The 18,885-nt window shown below is 44.8% G+C and overlaps 1 protein-coding gene across 5 annotated transcripts in view; it reads right to left on the reverse strand.

Annotated features, from left to right (window-relative positions):
- Positions 1–18,885, reverse strand: part of EEFSEC (eukaryotic elongation factor, selenocysteine-tRNA specific) — a 55,767-nt gene that overhangs the window by 12,428 nt on the left and 24,454 nt on the right. For all 5 annotated transcript variants that reach the window (XM_085864213.1, XM_085864212.1, XM_085864216.1 and 2 more), the window contains exons 7-8: positions 15,803–16,063; positions 7,574–7,730 (exon numbers count right to left, since the gene is read on the reverse strand). In XM_085864213.1, the coding sequence (XP_085720339.1) occupies positions 7,574–7,730; positions 15,803–16,063 (418 nt within the window). The remainder of the gene's footprint in view (positions 1–7,573; positions 7,731–15,802; positions 16,064–18,885) is intronic.

The following is an 18,885-nucleotide window of genomic DNA, read 5'->3' on the forward strand; positions in this document are numbered from 1 at the left end:
TACACTTGACCGCCTCCCCCAGTGGATGCTAATAGACCCAGCGTTACCTGGGGAGCCAATTTTCAAATTTGCTTGCCCCAAAATTATGCGGACATCATGCCCTTGCTGCACCTGTCAAGTTGTGCGGGATCGGGTGGGACTCGCACATCTTCACAACACTCACACCATGGTCATCATCACATTTCTAGGTCATGGTCCTCATTTTAATCATGCAGGCTGAATCCCGTCATGGCCGTGGGGTGGGTTACCACAAGATGATGGGGGCATCTCAGGTGCAACCATGCCCACAGGTAAGCTTTAGTCCAACCCAGACGTTTCTCTGCCCCGCTCCCTTTGATTCCCTCCCCCCTGGTAGCCATCAGCTCTAATCCCGTACAACACTCTGGAAGGGGTCTCACTGGCTCCTCTGGCCCTCCTGGGTCGCCAAGGTCCTACCCGCCTTGGTCGCCCAACCAGACCCTCTCCCAGTTGCCTCCAGACACTGTCACCATTAGCCACCAGGTGGTGAATCTCCTTGAAGGGGGGTCGCAATTCACGCTCACCGTGAGCTTTAGCAATCCCTGTGGACAAGCACATCATCCCCACCCACAAAACCCACATGACTCCCCCACCCCATCGGCCTTACATGTGACACCTGCATTTCTAACACTTCACCGACCATGACCTTCCCTGTTACCACACCATGCCCAATAAAAAAACAATGTGTGCACCATACATTTCACTTCTTCACTTAAAACAACTCACACAGCACTTCTCACCCGATCCATGCACCAGCCATTGGACAGCCACTCGTGCCCGCTTTGTTTCCAATTACCCACTGTCCCGATTGTCACTCTAAAACCCAGCAGAACTTACAAACCCATGCCAATTTTCCCACAATTCATTTTTTTCCACCAAAGGAGGGCACTTCGCCACAATCTCACCAGCCGTGCATGGCCATATATGCTCAGCCCGATCTAGTCTCCCGGACCCCCGACAGTGATCTCCGGACCCGACCTATGAAAGGGCATCTCGGATAGACCTGGCGGTTCAGCAGGAGGATTCACACTCTCCGAGTCTAAAAGTCTATTGGAGAGTCCCTCCATCGCCGGGTACCGGCAATATCGTTGCATGTGTCCTCTTCGCCCGCACCGGAAACAACTCCCCATAAAAGGCCCCCGTGAGTATCGGTGAAATGTCTCTTCCGGTTCCGGACCCCCTCGGCCATAATCGAATTGCTCTATTGGCTGGGCTGGACCCCGCCGCTTTGGCGCACTAACTACCGGATTACCCTTTATCAAACTCGACAGTTTCTGGCAAATTTCCTGAAACATTTGGGTAATGCCAATTTCTCCCAGCCCCTCTCCTTGATCCTGGATCTCCGCCTGTCGGACCGTCACCGATGGCCTCTCGGGCACCCGACCCGGCGGCCTCCACGAGGCCAGCCTGGCTGCGCACTCAGCTGCTCGGTGAACGGTGGGTGGATCCTGTAGCTCCACTAGCGCTCGGACCTCAGGGTCCGGAAGAGCAGCTAAAAATTTCTCTAGTGCCAGTCTGTCCCACGCCTCCACTGTAAGGTCCCGATACGCGATCCTGACTGATTGGTAAATGTCCTGTGCCAGCTCCTGCACTGTCTCACCCGGCTTTAATCTGCGGTGCTGGAGCTGAGCCCGCACCAGATCACAGTTTGCCGCGAACCCAAACCGACGGCTCAACGCCTCGCAAATGTGGGAGCTGGTCAACATCCCCTCCGCGATCACGTTTAACACATCTGCGGCTGGTCCCCGCAACGTTGCCACCAAATTCCCTGTACGTTCCTGCTCATTCCACCCATTTAGTCGGGAAATGCACTCAAATTGCGTCAGAAAAGCTTCAACGCTCTCTGACCCATCGAAATTTACCAGGGGGATCACTTTTACGGTGGCCCGCTTCTCAGTTTCTCCCTTGTCCGAATCCAGCCCAGGGATCAAACACCCTTGTGGCTGCGTATCCAATTTCGGAGCCCACTGTGGCCAAAGATGTTTTGTGGTGAGGGTCTCATGGGTCAATTTTGCCTCCTGTTCCAAACGTTGAATGGACCGATTCACCTTTTCCCGCAGGATCTTCTGGGCCCGCACAACCTCCTCCAAGGCTCCGTCGCGAGTTTGTAGCTGCTCCTCAACCAACTCGGCCACTCTACTTACAAAAGACGGCTCTACCAGGCCTTTATCCAAGACTTCATCTTGGCTCATAATTTTATCTTGTTCGTCCAAACGAGCCTCCAATCCTTTTACCTCCTCCGCCAAATTCATCCCTTGCTTCCTCAGCTCTCCCCACTCTTCAACTTGCAGCTGCATACGAGCATCCACACAGGCACGATGACGTTCCAGGCTTTCATCCACTTTATCAACCCGAATGTTCGTTGCATCAATTTTATCTACCAATTTTTTCCGTATATTTTCCCCCTCCAATGTAATTTCTACCTTTGTTTCCTCCAATCTATCCTCGAATTTACTTTGTATTTCTCCCAATTTAACATCCACACACTCCTGCATCTCAGTTTTCATTTTTTCCATCTTTTCCCCCAATTCATCCCTCATTAAATCAATCCGTGCACTCAACTGTACCCCCATTACCCCCAATTGATCTGTCATTTCTGCCCCCTGTGCCGTAATTTTTGCCATTTGTGCCGTCATTTCTGCCCTCTGTGCCGTCATTTCTGCCCTCTGTGTCACGAATTGATTTTCCATTTGTGCCGTCATTTCTGCCCTCTGTGCCGTCATTTCTGCCCTCTGTGCCGTCATTTCTGCCCTCTGTGTCACGAATTGATTTTCCATTTGTGCCGTCATTTCTGCCCCCTGTGCCGTCATTTCTGCCCTCTGTGTCACAAATTGATTTTCCATTTGTGCCGTCATTTCTGCCCTCTGTGTCACGAATTGATTTGCCATTTGTACCGTCATGTCCGCTATTAAACGTTTAAACAGTGTCTGGATCGTCATCGCACCGGTTTCCGGCGCTGCCGGCCCCGTTACGGGCAATGAAGCATGGTCCACGCTCGGAACGGGGGAGGTTCCAACCCTACCCCCGTCTCTCCCCTCTTCCCCCGACTCGCTGCCAGACACGTGGCCTTCCTCCTCAAACATCTGCACATCCGCCATGGTGCAGAAGTCCCGTTTGCCGCCAATTAATTTAAATTTGAAAAATCCCGCCAAATTTTTCCCGCGCTCGCGCGCTTTTCTGTAATAATTTTATATTCCAATTCGTGGCAAGATTTTAATCCTGGTATATAATTTAGAGGGGTTCGAACATCCCACTCCTGACACCAATGTGACGTCCACGGGACTTGAACAGTCCCGCCAACGTAGAATGAGCCGAAACGATGGAGGCGATTTATTTGTTTATAACCCAAACATGGCGGTTCTAATCGCTCTACCGCAAACGGGACGAGGAAGGTGGCACGAGTCACTTTTCACTGAGTTGATGATGTTTATTTGTTTTTATTATTACCAGAAATAACAAGACTCGGCAAGAAGAGGGATCCGGGGCGATTCGGCGGGATGGTGTGGGATCGGGCGTGGGGAAAAACACAGACAATTCCAATGAATATACAGATCTCAACCCCTCTAAGGCGCCAAGCACACACACACACACACACACACACACACACACACACACACACACACACACACACACACACACACACACACACACACACACACACACACACACACAGTAGCTATTTCTGGTGGTCAGGCTGGACCGTGGTGTGGACGCAACTGTCCCTGGATCGGCGTCGGACGAGCCGGCCTTGCTCTCGCCAGGGGGGGCAGGAGAAACCGCGTGCTGTCGACCTCCTGGTCCTGGCCCAAGTCCGCCCACAGCCGCCAGGGAACCAGCTCCGACGCCAAGCCGCGAGCAGGAGAGGGAGGCAGGTCCGCCCGCCGCCCGACCCCGCACTCCGAGTCAGCAGAACCCCAGAGCCAACCAAAGTGAGGCACGAGGCTCGGCAAGGCTCCCAGACACGATCAAGAACACGATCGATTCAGCACAACAACCAGGACGCTCTCTGCCGCCACAGCTTCCACACCAAAAAAACACGATCGTTCTGGTTGTAATCTTCTTCTTCTTCCTTTTCGACCCCGAACAGAACCTTTTTATCCTTCGTCCTCGTCACTCCCAATCGAGCCGTTTATTGGCCCACCGCCATCGCCTTCCGCCAATCATGATCACGGGGCGGAGCCATCCGCTGCACTGTCCTGTGACGTCACGGCCAGTCTCCAGAGAATACCAAAAAGGGATTTACGCAGACACACTTACCCTATCCCGTGTCCCTATCTAATTACGTGACAATTATCATCTCCCCCTTGAAGAAATGAACATTTACTAGCCAACTTATCACCACTGAATTGCTACTTATTACATCGAGATCCTGGTAAACTCGAACAGCATGGCATACCTAATTAAACAACCTAATTACCCTTTGAATGCATACCCCCCCCTCAAACGTAACAATACTTTCCCCTTAACTCTTGCAGCTACCCTTCTGTCACAAATCACTCCTGCAACTCTTCTCCACCCACTCCATCCTGCCTGCACTCTCTTTTTCACTTCTCTCCCACACTCTCCGTTACTTTAGACAGTTGATCCCAAGTATTTAAACCCATCCACCTTCCCCACCTCAACTCCTTGCAACCGCACCATACCACCACCCTCCCTCTCATTTACGCACATGTACTCCGTCTTACTCTGACTGACGATCATTCCCCTTCTCTCCAGTGCATACCTCCACCTCTCAAGGCTCTCCTCAGCCTGCTCCCTACTCTCCCTACAGATCATGATGTCATCCGCGAACATCATAGTCCATGGAGACTTCAGTCTGATCTCGTCCGTCAACCTGTCCATCACCACTGCAAACAAGAAAGTGCTCAGAGTCGATCCTTGGTGCAATTCCACTTCTACTTTAAACCGGTCCGTCATTCCTACCGCACACTTCACCGCTGTCACACTGTCCTCATACATATCCTGCACTATCCTCACATACTTCTCCACCACTCCCGACTTCCTCATACAATGCCACAACTCCTCCCTTGGCACCCTATCATAAGCTTTCTCTAAATCCACAAATAAACAATGTAACTCCTTTTGGCCTTCCCTATACTTCTCCATCAACATTCTCAAAGCAAACATTGCATCAGTGGTGCTCTTTCCTGGCATAAACCCATACTGCTGCTCACAAATCGTCACCTCTCTTCTCAACCAAGCTTCCACTACTCTTTCCCACAACTTCATGGTGTGGCTTAACAACTTTATCCCTCTGTAATTTCCACAGCTCTGCACATCACCCTTGTTCTTGAAAATCGGAACCAGTACACTTAATCTCCACTCCTCCGGCATCCTCTCACTTTCCAAGAATTTATTAAACAATCTGGTTAACAACCCCACTGCCACCTCTCCTAAGCACTTCCATGCCTCCACTGGTATGTCATCTGGGCCAACCGCCTTTCCACTTTTCATCCTCTTCATAGCAGTCCTCACTTCATCCTTCCTGATTCACGAGATCTCGATCTCGACCTCTCACTCTCTCAACCTCTCACTCTCTCAACCTCTCAACCTCTCAACCTCTCACTCTCTCAACCTCTCACTCTCTCAACCTCTCACTCTCTCAACCTCTCACTCTCTCAACCTCTCACTCTCTCAACCTCTCACTCTCTCAACCTCTCACTCTCTCAACCTCTCACTCTCTCAACCTCTCACTCTCACTCTCTCAACCTCTCACTCTCTCAACCTCTCACTCTCTCAACCTCTCACTCTCTCAACCTCTCACTCTCTCAACCTCTCACTCTCTCAACCTCTCACTCTCTCAACCTCTCACTCTCTCAACCTCTCACTCTCTCAACCTCTCACTCTCTCAACCTCTCACTCTCTCAACCTCTCACTCTCTCAACCTCTCTCTCCCTCCCTCTCTCATTTTCTTCATTCATCAGCTCCTGAAAGTAGTCCATCCACCTTCTCAACACACTCTCCTCGCTCGTCAGCACATTCCCATTTGCGTCCTTTATCACCCGAACCTGCAGCACATCCTTCCCAGCTCGGTCCCTCTGTCTTGCCAATCGGTATAAATCCTTTTCCCCTTCTTTTGTATCCAACTTCTCATACAGCTCGTCATATGCCTTTTCATTGGCCTTTGCCACCTCTCTTTTTGCCTTTCGCCGCCACTCCTTGTACTCCTGCCTACTTTCTTCATCTCTCTGATTATCCCACTTCTTTTTCGCCAACCCCTTCTTCCTTATACTTTCCTGTACTTCCTCGTTCCACCACCAAGTCTCCTTATCTTCCTTCCTCTGTCCAGATGTCACACCAATACCTTCTTAGCGAACTCCCTCACCACTTCTGCTGTCATTGCCCAATCATCCCACCCCTCTTTACCACCATCCAACACCTGTCTCACCTCCTCCCTAAATTCCACGCAACATTCTTCCTCCTTCAGCTTCCACCATCTGGTCCTTGGTTCAGCCCTCACTCTCTTCCTCAACCTCACCTCCAAAATCATCCTACAGACCACCAATCGATGCTGTCGAGCTTCACTCTCCCCTGCCACCACCTTACAGTCTCTAATCTCTTTCAGGATATTACTGATATTAACTTTAACTGTTGGGGCCTGCAAAGTGAGCACACAAAGTGTTCAGTTCGATGAACAGTCCTTGCTCAATGACGGTTGCTACCATGTGCTACTCCGACACAAACACGTCAAACTTCGTATTCATGAGAGAGGCAGCACGAATGTTATGTGATCCAACGATGTCACCTATGGTGGAAAGTACATCATTAAGTTGCACCTCGCTGAGAGGGACGCAAACTCACCTGTGTTTACGAGTTAATGACTCAAACATCTCAATGAGGAAACATTCACCCGTGATTCTAACTCGAGAAGACAAGTTAAAAACTTTACGGAGAGAATAAGGCGTTTCACAAACATCAAGATATCAATCAATTAAAGTCAAATACAAAATAACATGGTCACAATGAGTGAGAGATAAAACCCACAAAACAACCTCCTCGGCTGCCATACCAGGCTACCGGCTTAGGACTTCCTCAACACACCGTGGTCGGTCTCCCTCCGTGTCTCTCACACACACGATGGAGCAAAAGACAGAGAGAGAGAGAGAGAGAGAGAGAGAGAGAGAGAGAGAGAGAGAGAGAGAGAGAGAGAGAGAGAGAGAGAGAGAGAGAGAGAGAGAGATAGAGAGAGAGAGAGAGAGAGAGAGAGAGAGACACACACACACACACAGACAGACAGACAGACAGACAGACAGACAGACAAACTGATATCAGCAATAAGATGGTTGGGTTAGGAAAGGTTAATGCGGTGTAGTAAAGATCGTGGGTCAGGATGGGGGATGACATAAGGTAACTGAGCACTGCCTGCTTGATGCGCTAAAGGAGAGAGTAGGAAAGAATGGCTTCTGGAAGGCAGTTCTATAAATGGAAGAAGCGAAGAACAAAGGAGTTGAGCAATCAGCAATTTTTCAATCATTTCCAAAAACAGCTTTGATAGCAGAGCCTAAGCTGATGCGTTAAAAGCAACCTTAATGGGGTCAGAGGCGGTGTGACTCACCAGGAATACGCATCTTGAACTTCCCGCTTTGCCCAAAACTTCCCTCGATGACACCGCGCTCACCCGTAGAGAGGCTGACATGGAGCCCAATAAACAAGGAGATGTTAGTTTCCTTCTTGAACAGTGCTCGCCCGATAACCTCATGCTCGCCATTTGCCTGTTTACGAGATATAAAGTATAGTTGTTGACAATTCATCTGCTAAGAATACAACAAACAAACACCCGTTTGTAGACGTTTGCATTCTGATACCATAAAAGCTAAAGATGGATGCAGCCAGCATCTAACTTCTGGTTTATCAGAAATCTTTGAAGGGCATTACGAGTCACAAAACACTGTAATACGAGCATTTCAGCCACATGAAAGAAGATTGTCGCACATTCAAGAGGATCCTCAAATATTAAATCAGTTGACACAAAGACAAGTAATGCTAAACTTTGCTTTGTAAGCAAAGTGGGTCGGATGTGGGGGGGGGGGAAAGGGGGGGAGAGGGGTTACCAGAAGAAGAAAAAAAACACACTGAGTTCCATGTGAAACCTCATTCAATTGACTTGTGTCACATCTAAAAACATAGGATTAACTAAAACGGCACTTGGTAGAGCACATACCTCTGCCAGGCAGAACACTTTACCTTTTGTATCCCACTGATCGATCCAGACGCAGATCTTGCCTTTTGTCCTTTTATTAACCCATCCATCAAGTTTTGTTATAATCCATCCACATCTTTTTGAGATATCATGCTCGATATCGTTTTTAGCTGTATGTCTCAATGGTGAAGAATCACTTGAAGAATTCTCGTACATCCAGATCTTCAATAAAATCCAGTCAATTCATCCTTGTCACACACCAAACCCATCCACCAATTTTTGTCTGAATCTGTCCATAATTGTTTGAGATATCTTGCTCACAGAAAGACAGACAAACAAACGGGGGGGGGGGGGGGGATAACCTCCATCCACCCTCGGTGGTGGAGGTAATAAAGAATGCTGCATGTTGCGTACCCTGCCTGACGTATTCCCCCCCCCCCCCCATATTTCCCTTGATGGCACCATGGCTCTGAAGATTGAGTTTTGAACAATCAGTAAATTTGCAGACGGGCCTATATTCCTCATTGTGTACAAAACATATCACTACAATCCACAGTTTCCCCATTAAAAAAAAAAACGATTCCACATTCAATCCAAGATTCCATATTATGAAAGTAAGACAAACAATAAACCACCTGGTAAACCTGACATGCTAAAGGCTCTGTGGTAAACTGTGGTAAACACAAAACAGAAGGGTAAACATAATGCGCATGAAAAAGAAACAATAATAAGATGCATCGAGACAAACAAAGAAAGAGGAAAAGATAAACTATAGGAGCTCTTTTCATTAGATTTGGAAAAATGGATTCAGGAATAAAATAAATAAAACGACTTGTGCAGTTCCAAACGATGTTCAAGGACAAATCTTTACCATGGGCCATTATCTCCTTTGCATTTCAAAAACAAAGTTTATGGTGCTCAGCAAAGCTCCGGTTTCCCATCCAGCAGTGCGGATGCTTTCTGGGAAACACGATCCATAGTGCAGGCTTATTTTGGCGTCACCAGATGTGCTCTTTAAGGCTATGTCCGATAGATGGACGTCATCCAGAAATCACCGAACAAATACAAGCGGTGGATGGAGTATGGCATCTCGGGCTCTTTTAGCAAACGCATCGTAGACAACTGTGGCAACGAGCAGACTGCTGGGGCAGCAGCAGAGAGCAGCGTGTCCAAATGCACCCCGTTCGGTTCGCTCGTTACCTCCGCCACCGAACTTGGACGAAGGTTATGTTTTCACCCCTGTTTGTCTGCGAGAAGAACATCTCAAACATTTATGGACAGATTCGGCCGAAAATTGGTGGACAGGTTGGGTGTGAGAAACGGACGAATCGATTCAATTTCGGTGTTCATCAAGTTCTGGATCGGGAGACACAAATTTTTAAAGTGATTCTTCACCATTGAGAGATGCGGCTAAAAACATCTCAAAACGCCGTTGATTGATTATGACAAAACTTGGTGGATGATTTGGGTAGGTGACAAGAACAATCCAATTAGATTTTGGTTCAGGTCCAGATCCAGATCCGGCGTATCAGTGGGATACAAGACGTAAACTGTTCAGCCTGGTGGAGTTATGCTCTCTACCGAGTACCGTTCTAGTTTGGAAATGTCACAACGACTGAGTGCAAACTATTCTTTGGCTGGAACTTTCCACGTTGAGGGATGTGAGACTGATCCAGTTTCGAAACCAGATCAGTTTCATGAAATTACACTTGCCTGCAAAATGTGTGGACCTTTGTCCTTGGCAAAATGTGTGCGTTGTGGAGACAAACGGTCCACGCATTCATAAAATAAAATAATATAGAAATAAAGAAAGAAATAAATCGCTGAAAACGCATTCAAAATACTGGACAATCATTTGTCACAGAATTTGATTTCTTCATAAAGTTCACAGCAAAAATAAATAAATAAATAAATAAATAAATAAATAAATAAATAGAAGCAAAGGGTGGTAGATCAGTCAGATACAAAAGACAATTAAAAACAAATCTGGTGTTTAACAAAACATTCCTAAATAAGCAACGTCGAGTGGAAAGGAGCACAAACTGTCTGACCTCCCCTCCCCCAAAAAGTTCCCCATGAAAAACAGCATCTGACATTTGACATAAATTGTTGCGATTTTAATCAACAGACGATCTCCAAGATGCTTATGATGCATTTCAAGAAGAAGCGCGTTTCAAAAAGTACAACTTCATTTCGGAACTAGGTATCGGCCATCACAAAGCGATCGCCAAAGGTAAGCCTCCTCCTGGCACCTGCGTTCGGACCGCCATATCACTTTGGCATTCAACATTGAGGGATAGAGTGTAAAGTAAGAAAATGTGTCCCCATCGACTTTCCATCCAAAAGTCCCAACATCATGAAAATCAAAGGAAAATTATTCAAGTTTTCATCAAAAAGTTATTTTGTTAATTACGTCACAATCCAAAAAAAAAAAAAGTAGGTCAAGGACCAATCAAATATTAGGTGCACAACTTCAATGCAGGTCGGTACACTATTATGATACAAGAGCGTTTTTGGTTTATTTATTCATTTATTTCAAACTGCCCTTTGACCTTGGCCTTTAACCTGGAGGGGTATGATGTAAATTACAAGCGTAAATGTACCTTACTCGAGGCTATCTAGAGAGGGCAATTCCATTCTGATCAACAAACCTCAGTCGGAGTTTTGGTGAAAACGTTAAAGTGTCTATAATTATGTCATGACCTTAAAAGTAGGTGAAGGTCAAAAATTAGGTCAATACCGCATACTTTTTTTATTCCCATTATTGATGCAAAATTTCATTCCGAAAGTCTCAGCCGGGCATTCATTGTAAGAGGCCTCGTGCCATATTTAAACATCTCACCAAGGAGATAAGAACCAGTGACAAACAAACAAGAAGCAAAGCGAACAAAATATCAAAATGACCAAAGGCATAGACTTCCTATGAGGAAATCACACAAAAGATTTAAAATGCTGATACTGACACCACAGCAGAAAAGTGGGTTTCTAAGCACGAGATAACGCCAGCACTTTGGAAGTGGTATGGCATGCATGCAGCGAGCGATAGGCAATAGGATGCCTTCAGTAGCTGCGAGCCAAGCCAAAAAGCTGTAAACCTCATGTTGCACTGACGCGTATCAATCCACATGTACAAGGAGTGGCTCAAAAGGTGCCGAGAAGCCAACGTGACAGATTATATGAAAGACTCTGTGCCATTGTGCGGCTCGTAAACTCGATATGCTGGTGTTCCGAAACTTTTGTGAATCGATTCCCAAGAAATAACATTCTACCGAATGGGATACAAATCATTATTTCCATCACGTTCATGAACGATTCATTGTCCACAAAAGCTCCCCAGGTGGCATACGGATGTGAACTTCTGAACCACCCACCCTAAAGCTATGACCTGGCTTGAAAGATTATCCGTATCGACATCTCAAGTCTCACCTCCTTGGCACCGAATTATAGTGGGCTGACGAATCATTCACAGATATTGGGGAAATATTATTTGAGGCCGCTCAGGGAATCGCATTTCTTGGCATTTGATTCATTGACATTTCATTCAAAGTGCGGTAGAAAATTGTAGCAAAAGGGTTGAATTAACAAGGAAACCGCCTGTGACTCGTGGTCATCATCATCTTGGAACTGGTTCCAGCTGGTGGAATGAATGTACGAGTCGTTTTAAAGCAGTTTGTGACCGACTTGCAGTCAGGGTTTCTTTGAAGAAAGTTAGTCCATCCACGAAATGTCTGAAAATGAGGTTTGAAAGTTGTTCGTTTGCCTTTTCCAATCCGAGCTGCCTGAACTCATGTCCTTGGATAACCTTTGATGTGATACAGTATTCCTATTGCCTGCCATTCATTAACTTCACGTCCACACATATCAGGGAAACTGGTGCTTTGACCGATCTTTATGGTCATGGTCAGTAAATACAGCTCGTATTTTATGACCATGACCTGTCAATGCTCCTTCGTGTTCAAAATCTGTTCAACGATCGCACGCTTCATCTCACTTTGATGTTTTCATACTTATTAGCACCGAGCAGTGCATGGGGTTCAAATCTTGGGTGATGTCTGTCAGTCTGTCCGGCCGGCGCCTTCGCTCTGACGTGACGGGATGGATTTCTTTCATATTAGAATACATAAATGCAATAACTTCTGGGTGTGAGACACCTCAAACGATTTTGGCATCGGAGCCAAACGTCATGAGACACACCAGTTTATTTTCAAATTTCACCAATTTTCTTTTAATTTACAGGACTGTATATGCTTTCGGGAACCAAAAATAATCCTTCAGATTTGTACTTATTTCGATACAAAACTTTGAAATATTTATTTATACACACTTTACCATCACCACTGCCAACATACCACCTCAAATTATAAATGAATAAGTCCTGAATACCCTTCACCTTTCTACAACCTTTATTTATTTAGTAATTTTAAAGCAAAATCTACACGTCACATTTTTAGATCCTCGTGGAGGATCTCTAAGTCTTACTCACATTGTTGTTCTTCATCCTCTTCTTGTGGACTTTTTTGTTTCACAGCCTACAGTTTTCATCGAAACTTCCTGAAACTTGGCATACATATGTAAAAATTCCCTGCGCAGACAGTTACCATCTCCAATTTTGAAAATTCCTCCTAGAAAAAAGTTATTATGTCAAAATATCTCCGCTAATGAAAATCGGCGAAAAAATTATCTCCGAAACTCGGCAAGCTTTTTGAATTCTGTTTGCGGGAATCGAACAGGGCATTAGCAGAGATGAATTACCGCACATATGACACATCATTATGACGTCGTATCAATTTTTATGACGTCATTCCTATTTTTGACATTTTTGTTTCACAACCCAGAGTTTTCATCGGATCTTCGTGAAACTTGCCATGTATATGCAGAAAGCCCACGCGCAGGCAGTGACCATTTCCGATTTTGGAAATTCTTCCTAGAAAAAAAAAATTGACGTCATAATATCGCCGCTAATGGAAATCGCCTATACCATTATCTCCGAAACTAGGCAAGCTGTTTGAATTTTGTTTGCGGGAATCAAGCCGGGCATTAGCACAGATTATAATTTATCGCAAACCTGATACATCAAAATGACGTCATATTCGTTTTTTTATGACGTCATTATTAAGAGGATGAGGATCTTAGCTCATTTGAGCTTGTTAAGATACGGTTTGGAACAGTGTCCTCACTGAGGACTCCCATCCTTGTTTTCTATCTGAGTACAATTTTCAAATTTGCCACCAATACAAATCTTAAATTGGAACACTTTTTGTTTGTTTGTTTGTTTCTTTGTATGTCATACTCTCATTAAGATGCACACTCGGTCAGATAAATTTGATAAGACGAACAAGAGGGGGAATATAAGGGAAAAGAAAACAAAACAAAACAAGGATTTTCAAATCCGAGATTGTCAAATTAATACAGAGCACCTGCTCAGCCAATCATCGCATTTCTGTGCCACAATGTATCGTTTACATCCATTTAACTTGGCTTTGAACATCGTGTTCACACATTTGCCAATCTTCACAAGGTCAGGCACTTGTTCGACGTTGCTCCGAAGATGCTACGCCTTATTTTGTGAACTTGCCAAGAGCTCCTTCACTCCATTGGTTTCAGCGCTTGATAGCTTGTGTTTTCACCCCTGTTTATCTGTCCGTATGTCTGTTTGTCTCTGAGCAGGATATCTCAAAAAAGTTATGGACATATTTGGCCGAAGCTTGGTGGACAGGTTGGGTGTGTGACAAGGATGAATTCATTGGATTTTGGTGAAGATCCTAATCCGGATCGGGCAACTGGAATGTTGAAGTGATTCTTCAACATTGAGAGAAAGGGCCAAAAACGATACATCGCACGATATCTCAAAAAGTTATGGACGGATGCGGATGAAATTTTGTGGACAGGTGTGACGAGGAAGAAAAGATTCGATTTTGGTGAAGATCTGAATCAGGACCTGGACACGAGAATTATTTAATTTTCAAAGTGATTCTTCACCATTGAGAGATAGGGACAAAAACGATATATAGCACGATATCTCAAAAATGAATTGGGCCTGATATGTTGTCGTGGATCACGCATTGCATGGCGGAGGTATGTGCTCTACCGAGTGCCCTTCTTTTTGATACTGCTTTTTACCATGGTTTTGACAGAAAGAGCGTTTTATGCCATCATGAAAAAGAAAAAAATAAACCAATGTCACCCGCAGGGTGACCGTATCTTGCCAAAAGGTGACCACGTGTGACTTCTTTAAGGTCACACTGAGGTGAACAGAGCTGCTATCCACCAGGAGCGACTCCTTGAGGAATATCTGCCTACGAGAGATTCCGATGAGAATCGTTCTACAGAGTAACCATGAAAAATATGCTTTTGCCTCATAACGTCACCAAATGACGTTATAATGTCTCAAGCTTGACATATCTAGAAAGCACTCATCGAGGTGTTCAATTTGAGGTACTACACGATATGGTTCCGAAAACTTGAAAATTTGACCTTGGGGTCAAATATGTTTGACCTGAGGCGCTAACCATGAAGGTCAAGGCCAATCGCCACCAAAAATTAATCAGCTGAGCGCCAGACCATGAACTATATTCCCATGAAGTTTGAAGACGATCCGATCAAAATTACTCAAAAAATAAGGGTTTCGTCGACTCCCCTGATTTGCGACAAAGTGACCTTGACCTTTGACCTTGACCTTCAAAATTTTGTGCACTGAAAGGGACCTCTATAGGCCTCTGATATGTGAAGTTACAAAAATTTCCGATGATAACTGTGCTCTGCAGAATTTTTTTATACGTGATTACAGACAAAAAAAAAAACAAAAAAAAAAACATACAAGCTGACTAACATATCTTGCAAAACTTCGTTTTGGCAAGATAAATATTCATTTTCAAATTCTAAATATGCACATGTTGGGGGCAGGGAGGCAGTGTACTTATTTCAATGATTATACTGTCTTATCACCATACTTAAAAGGCCTCTGTGCAAATTTGAATTTTCATTTGAAAAATAAACAAACAACAAAAACAACAAATTTCTGCAACAGGAAGCTTGAGGAGCATCCCAAACACAAGAAGGTGCCAGGAAAAAAAAAAAAAACAGGAGGAAAACATCTGTGAGAATCTCGGGTTCAAACATTTCCCCGGGAGAGCATGCCCTCGAAGCCCGCTAGAGCTCGGCACCTTCAGGCCTGGCAAAAATTTTCCATTAGGCTTACAACTCCTTTCAAGGCTACACCCCTGGTAGGGATACGTCCTTGCCCTGCAAGTAACACTGCGCGCAAGCACAAGGACCTCCAAAGAGCCTTCGAAGATTGCAATATTCAAGTTAAAATGGTGGAATTAAAATCAAATTCAGATCGTGGATGTGCGCCGGGGACTATGGAGAGTGAGTTTCAACACAACAAGCACTCTATGGAAACATTGTTTCAAAACTGTTTGTTGTCACGAGATGACTGCATTTTGCAAGATGAGGCCTTTGACAAGGGAACACCAATCAAAAATTCCAATTCTTCATCAGACCAAGCATGGGAGGGGAGTTCACCATCCAGCCTAGTCTCTATTTCCAGGAGATCTCCGAGGCTCCTTGAGTGAGCTGCTGTTAATCGGTCAATTAAGAAAAAGCATAAATGCACTGCATGATTAAGGTAATGAATCCGTTTACCCTTTCAGCAATTCCTTCTTTGTGCTTCTCTTTGTAGATTCGCAGTTTCGGTAGGCACAGAGTGGCATAGTCTTGCTCCTCAAACCCCACCAGCAGCACACCGTGAAAAGCTAGACGACAAGCATTGGCGTGGACGTCTGTGTCCAAGCGGGACGCAATCACCTTACACCTGCGAGGGCACGTCACTGGTCGCACAAACTCCAGCAAGACCCAATACGGCCGGTCAGCATGACCAGCAGCAGCAGAACTTCCATTACTGGCCTGAGTAGAAGACAAGAAAAGAAGAGAAGAAGAAAAAAAAAAACCAAGACAAAGCATTTAACAATGAAGAATCTCACCAGCGTACTGTATATCGTTTACCGTAGGTCTGAGAAGTAGTGACGACTCACTCGCTGATACACAGACCAATTACAATAGCTTCTCCAGTACCTTCGAGAAAGGGTGAAGCTAACAAATAATAACAAGTGTCCTGGGACCAGCTTTTGTAAAACTGTCGACGTGGGATAAGCAAATCTTATCTGAATCATTCTGAGAGTCAGCAAACCAACCATTACAATATTACATGGACTTTATACATTTCAAAAGAACTATCGTTCAATGCAAAGTGAGCTGTGGTTTATTACCCCACGCATACGAAGCAAAAAACAGGGTTAAGCAACTGGTTGAGTTTATGATCGAGGAACAACTCGATTTTAATTGAATGTTACCTTCTGAACACAAATCAGAAAATTAACCTGTAGTTTAACTGTGCTTTGGCTCTGAACTTGTCCCAGTTGTGCATGCATCGAGAAGAGCGAGATGATGTTTTTACTCGTCTACCTGTCTGGTAGTCAAACAACATTGAAAATCATTCCAAACAGGAAACTTGCTGTTTTTATGGACATCATAAAGGACACAAACAACAGGCGCGACAAACTAATGTAATGCGTTAAATAAGGTGGTGGAAGAGACGATGCACCAACGGCGGTAAACTTCAAAAAAAAAATTCAACAACCTTTAAAATATTTAGAATTTCAATTGAATTGTACACTTGAACACTGGAGAACACCAATCACCATTCTGGAACTTTCAAAACCCTCCCGTTTTGCAGTACTCGGACAAAATACGAGGGCATTTTACGTCGTCTCGACCGATCAAATTTGCCGCTCGCAGACCCCACCGGCCACACATGTCCTTGTTTCTCAAGACTGCGCGGGGTAATGTGTTCCGTGAATTCTCGAGTTGTCATCTTTGATAATTGGTGAGAAAGAGGATCACTAAAGAGCGTTTCTTCATCAAGCATCAGGTTTATCAACGGCGGCACAAGCACCAGCCATTAAATCGGACCCTACCTAAATAACAAACAAACATCAGTTTTGCTTCTTGGTGCGACTTGCGAGTTCTGTCGGGTTATGCTGCCACCTAGTGTGTATGTAAGGTTAGACGACTAATTTGGTGGTGTAATTAAAATGATGCACGTTGAACACATCAGGGTCGCATTTAACACTCTCACACAATTAGATTTTTCACCTCCAATGTCACAAAACCGAAGCGCAGTGGAAACAAAGTTGAGAAGCAATGCAATTTCAATCGATTTGGACCAATCTGTTTTTGATCCCTACTCGTGTGCAAATATGGTGAAGCCTTTGATCCCTCCTCCTCCAAAAAGGAGACGGTCTGACCACCTGACTCCCCTGCGCATATGTAATCAATAGGTAGCCCCTTACACCAAACCAAGTGATGGAAAACTTACAGGACCAGCAGTCGAGTGTAAAAGAGGTTCGAGTGGTACAATTAAATATTCCTTTTCACAATGAAACAAACTGACCATGAACTGCCACAAACAAGTATCCATACTTTTAACAAACACCAAAATCATGACGACCTTATTGTGGGCTCAGCATTCATGCAGGTTCCATGGAGTTACGACCACAACGGTTGGTAACAGACCAAGAAATGTGAGAATGAAGCATGATGGTCAATTCAAATACATGCACGTAATACGTGCACAGTACGTCCAGAGTACTAGCCCCAAGGCCTACAGTTCAGAAAGAAACCACGTATTTGAAATGTAAAACCGTCCCCTCCAAAGGATCGTGTGATCAGAGATGTATCTCCTGCTGCACCAAACAAGACACCACTTTTAGTTGCGTCAGTCGCTGCTGAGAATGTAGTGCAAGACTTGTCAGCTGAGATGTGATCATGCTTACTAGTCCAAGAGCATTAGGGTTTAACCTGGACATTTTTGGTAACAAGCTGATTTTTTCAGGAAAGGTCCAGGAATGTGTGTGAAATAACATACTAAAAGTCCTCATGAATCCTCCTTGAGCGTTTTCCGCAATCCAAAATGGCGTCCAAAATGGCCGCCATTTCCTGTTTTTCTCATAACTTTGCAAGTAGGTTTACCTATAACACATTTTAAATGTCTACACATATGTTTTGAAGCATAAGGAACTCAATACACTATATATATATACCAATAAAACTACTTGAACTAGTCCCAAAATCCAAAATGGCACCAAAGATGGTTGCAATTTCCTGTTTTTCTCATGACCCTGTGACTAAGTTACCTCAATATGCACTTTAAATCTCTAAATATATTATGTCTTGAGAAATAAGGAACTCATTCAGATACTTTGAAGTACAAAGGAAACAATAAAACCGCTGAAGTTCTTTCTGAAATTCAAATGGTGCTCAAAATGTCCGCCACTTATCAACACACTGCTGTTTTAGCCTGTTTCAAGAGGCAAAGACATTCAAAACAAGATCATGCTAGAGATTCAAACCTCAAAAGTTTCAGATGAATCTTTACCTTACGCATGCACACACCTAGTTGCATCAGTCATTGTCTTCATCGTCGGATGCTGTATCTTCAATGTTGATGTCCTCTGAAGTTGGGGTAATATCATCGTCGGCATCTATAAGAGTTGGTGCTGTATTCTTGCAATTGAGACCACTGCATTTACTGCACATTGAGGTACAAAAGAGCCCAAGTTTCTTGCAGCTACATGTCATGCTTCTGCAACCATCTGGTTTACACCCACATGCCACCATGTTCAGCAAAGTGTCAGGTACAACAGCAATGTCTGTTTCTACCGGGGTAA

Source organism: Eptatretus burgeri, chromosome 18 (genome assembly GCF_056783735.1).
Source record: "Eptatretus burgeri isolate ZD-2024b chromosome 18, Ebu_testis_v1, whole genome shotgun sequence".
NCBI classification, from domain to species: Eukaryota; Metazoa; Chordata; class Myxini; order Myxiniformes; family Myxinidae; genus Eptatretus; species Eptatretus burgeri.